The sequence below is a fragment of the Apis dorsata genome, unplaced genomic scaffold (assembly GCF_000469605.1).
Source record: "Apis dorsata unplaced genomic scaffold, Apis dorsata 1.3 scaffold_618, whole genome shotgun sequence".
Lineage (NCBI taxonomy): Eukaryota > Metazoa > Arthropoda > Insecta > Hymenoptera > Apidae > Apis > Apis dorsata.
Genome location: NW_006263814.1, coordinates 71,624 through 75,910, shown reverse-complemented (window position 1 = coordinate 75,910; position 4,287 = coordinate 71,624). Strand labels below are relative to the sequence as shown.

Sequence of the window (4,287 nt, the reverse complement as noted above, 5' to 3'; positions counted from 1 at the left end):
TTTTTTATTGTAATTATAATCGATCGTCACGGTAATCTGTAAAATCTCGCTACGTTTGGTCGGATGTGTTAACATCAACTTTCTTTTTAATTGACATTTAACATGGAATCGGAACGATTGAGCATTTCACTACACCTTCATCCATCCATATTTTTTCTCGATATTGAATCGGTAGGAATCACTTGCTGGGACAAGAATCCTCCCAGAAAATAAAATAAAATTCTAGGAACTTTTCGAGCTGAATAATATAACGAGTATACATATATAGTATATAGAAAATTTTATAAAAAACATTGGAAAAATATTTCATTTTCTTGCGCGTCGTATTACTCAGCTCTTTTCAGTTAGACGACTGAAAAATTTTCATTCTCATTCCAGCAAATCTTATATCGATCGGACATCAATTTTTCCAACGAATTTTTTTTCTTTTTTCTTTTTGAAAAATTCGATATCCGCGAGATAAATTTTATCTTCGTTACTGCGAAAATATATATAATGTAATGTCGTGTTTATATATATAATCTCTATACGAGTTTATATAAAAAAATTTTTGTACACGCGTTGATATATTTCCGATTACGATCCACGCGTATTAAAAAAAGAGGTATAAGTATTCTTTTAAAGTGAACGATAGCTACGGAGTCGATCCTCGATCCTTGTTCGAATTCCTCCTCACCTTCCCATCTCTCCCCTATTTCTCGTGATCAATTGTATATGGTCGAACGACGCCACTCTTGAAACTCAAAAATTCTCATCTTGATGGGAAAAATACCCAATTTTTCTTAAGACAAAACCTTTGACTCGTTCGACGATTCAATCAATGATTCGTCTCAAAGATCCCCTCTATATATATATGTGTGTATGTGTATGTGTATATGTATATACTTCGCGAAATCTAATCAATCCTTAAATCTAGGAATGCTTCGACCTGGCAATATGGAGGAAAAAAGACACCTTGTCGTTGCATTGGTGCCCGCACATGTTGCACGTATAAGGATCCTGAAAGCCGTGATAGCCCATGTGAACTGTATACATGATCACGTTACCGAATACGATCTCGCAGAAATGGCAGGTGAGCTCGTGGCTTATGGCGAAGTTGCGCTCGTTCGTCTCGTCCTTTCCCTCGCCGGAACTCGGGCTGCTCGAGGACGAGGATTCGAATGATCCGTCCGATTCCATTGACGCGCGATGTTGCAGTTGATGTTGCTGCAATTGCTGCAATTGTAACTGTTGCAATTGTTGCAGCTGTTGCTGCAATTGGAGCAACTGATGTTGTTGCAGATGCGGTTGCGTCTGCGAGTACAACTGTTCCACCAAGTGTTGCCATTGCTGCTGCTGCAGTAACTGCTGCTGCTGCTGTTGCTGTTGTTGCTGCTGCTGCTGCTGCTGCTGCTGGTGTTGACGATGCTGATATTGCTGTTGGGAGGAGTGAGGTTCCTCGTCGTCCGTGTCCTCCTCGAGCACTCTCCGCTCCAACTTCACCGCCTTCCCCTTTCGTCTGCTGGTACCGGTCACTTTGGGCGAATTGGGCTTTCCAACGGCCGAGCAATCATTGGCTGACTGAGTATCAGGCTTGCTGAGATCCAATGGCGCGATTCGCGCGTCCGTGTATACGCTCAAATGATCAATCGAATTCGGCTCCATTGATACCTCGGTCATGCTGGACGTCCCGCTGTCGGATGTCCCGTTCACGCCGTTCGACGCCTCGTTCCCGTTAGGACATCTGACGACGAGATCCTGGGCCGTCTCGCCCGACACTCTTTCCTCGTCCATCGCTCTCAGGTAATCCATCAACGTGTTCGCCTTTATCCGCTCCAATTGATTATCGCCACCGTTATCTTCCGCGATCACGGTGGTGGATAATTGCGAGAGGGCGAAACCGGTGAACAGTTGATTGTACGGATACGTGATCACTGCTTGGTTGTGCGTGATCCCGCTCGACGTGCTCGCGATAGCCGTGCCGTTGCCCAACGCGTTCCCGTTTGCCCCGTTATTCATCGCGCATAACGGCAAACCGACGTGATTGACGTTCGAAGACGTGGGAGATATTTGCGGGGGCACCACTTGTTGAGGAGAAGCGATTTGGCTACCGTTGCTCGTCATGTTGTTGTTGTTGTTGTTGTTGCTGTTGTTGTTGTTGTTGTTGTTGTTGTTCTGATTGTTCATGTCCTCGTTGGTAGCGTTCATCGACTTGCTCGCAGGTTTCTGCTTGGGGCCCCGCCTCGTCCCGTAAACGTCGATAATTGGCAACGGGTTCGGTGAACCGTCCGCGTTCAACACCATAGCGGGTTGATGCGAGTACTTTCTCAAATGAAGTTTCAACGAGTGGCAGTATTTAGTGGCGTAAGTACAGTTGGCGCATCTGTATTGATAAACGTTCGAGTGAGACTTGAGGTGGCTGTTCAACATAGATTTGTTCACGCACGAGTAAGAGCATTTCTCGCATTTGAACGGTTTCGAGCCGAAATGGTTCCTCAAGTGATATTCCAAATGGTGCTTGTACTCGGTTACGAAGGGGCATTTGGGGCAGGTCAACAACTTTTCCGCCTTGATGTGGTTACGGCTGTGATCCCAAAACTCGAGCTTCGTGATCGCGACGAAGTTGCACTGCTTGCATCTGAACGTTTTCACTTTCCCCTGGGAATTCAATCGCGGTATCCGGAGCCCCGGCTCGTCCGCCTCCTCCGATTCTTGCTCCGAGGAACGCTCCCCCTGATCGTTGGGCGACAATCTGCTACTTTCATCCTGGACCACGGTCGCCTGATGATTGTGGTTCGTCGACTGCGAGGTGTCCGGCGAATCGTAATCCGACATGCTCCCATCTTGCCGTGGAAACTTCATTCTGCGAACCGATACAATATTTTTCTCGTTCATCCCGTGCAAAAAAAAAAAAAGAAGAAAAAAATTATAAACGAAAATTGCCCTCCCTTCGTTCGAAAAGAGCGAAAAGCGGTATTCGAGGAGAGAGAGAGAGAGAGATAGGGGAAGAAAGAAAAAAAATTCGAAAAGGCGTGGCGTCGATAATTTGATAATTTGTTATCAAGTTTTGGTAAACAGAGCGAGAACAAGGTGAGAAGAGGGAATCGTCGATGGACACGGCACGGAGCCATACACGTGGCAAATCGGCAAGAACGGCAACAAACCATTGTTAGAGAGCAACGCCATCCCCTCTCCATTCACCAACCACGCCCGCCTCGGGTATCGCCGATAGGATCGTGGTGAGTAATCGTTTCAACCCCTCTCTCCGATCGAGTCTCCTTTCCCCTTTTTTCCCCCTTTAACCTATTCATCCCTCTCTCCCCCTTCTCTTCCCCCTTCTCTCTCTCGCTCTAGCTCTCTCTGTCTTCCCTTTGTCCGCGTTTTTTTTCCCTCTCCATCCCCCTCTCTCTTTTCCTTCCCCTTCCGCGATCGACAAAATGTCGTTTCGCTCAAGCTCACGATGGGCAACGGTCAACTTTTTTATTCCTCCCAACTTTATCATTCGCAATCCTCCATTCGTAATCCTAATTTCGATCGATCGATAAGAAATCATACGTTACGTAAAATTTAGTTGGAATACGAGTCGCGCGATTCTTCTTAGTTTTCTTCTTATTTGAATCATGAGTAGTGGAGAGTACTTGGAATCTATGATTCGATGGTGTATATTATTTAATTCAGTTTTTGCTAGCGCGAGTGAAGTTTAGAAAAAAAAAAAAAAATGGATCGAATTTTTATTTTAATGGATAAGAGCAGATGTGAGGAAGAAAGGGGATGTAAGAAAAAAAATTTGAATGGAATATGGGTAAAGAAGAGGGAAAAGTGTGGAAGGGGGGGAGGGGTGAAAGATTTGAATCGATACAATATGGGATTACAAGAAGGGTTAGGATTCGCGACAAAATTCGTACGAATTCCCGCGAGGAAAGGTACAAAGGCCGCGGTCTCGTTCCTATTCCAAACCAAATTCCGAGTAAAATCATTTCACAATGTTTGCCTGTTGTCCCCGTCGTCCTTTCCTCTCGAACGCGCAACGAGAACGAATCTTTCTTAGGCGTATATATAAGAACAGTTCGGCTAATTTATTCGAAGCGAGACAACAAATGGTAAAATTTGTTTCGATTCGAGAACAATACGAGTGCCATTGAACGATTCCGTAATGTATATATAAATCGAACGATGATACGTTCGATTTATATATACATTACACCGTTCTCGTTAATTTTGCCGATATATTCGACTTTCGAGATCCTATTTCGAGTTATATAAATTAATCGAGATTTTCTTTAACTTTTTTTCCTTTTTTCCTATTTT

The 4,287-nt window shown here is 44.5% G+C and overlaps 1 protein-coding gene across 1 annotated transcript in view; it reads right to left on the bottom strand.

Annotated features, from left to right (window-relative positions):
• Positions 1-892: 892 nt before the first annotated feature.
• LOC102677536 (protein hunchback-like) overlaps positions 893-4,287 on the bottom strand; it is a 6,391-nt gene continuing 2,996 nt past the window's right edge. Inside the window, exon 2 of the mRNA XM_006621238.2 lies at positions 893-2,842. Within this exon, the coding sequence (XP_006621301.1) occupies positions 913-2,841 (1,929 nt within the window). The 5' untranslated portion in view covers position 2,842 and the 3' untranslated portion in view covers positions 893-912. The remainder of the gene's footprint in view (positions 2,843-4,287) is intronic.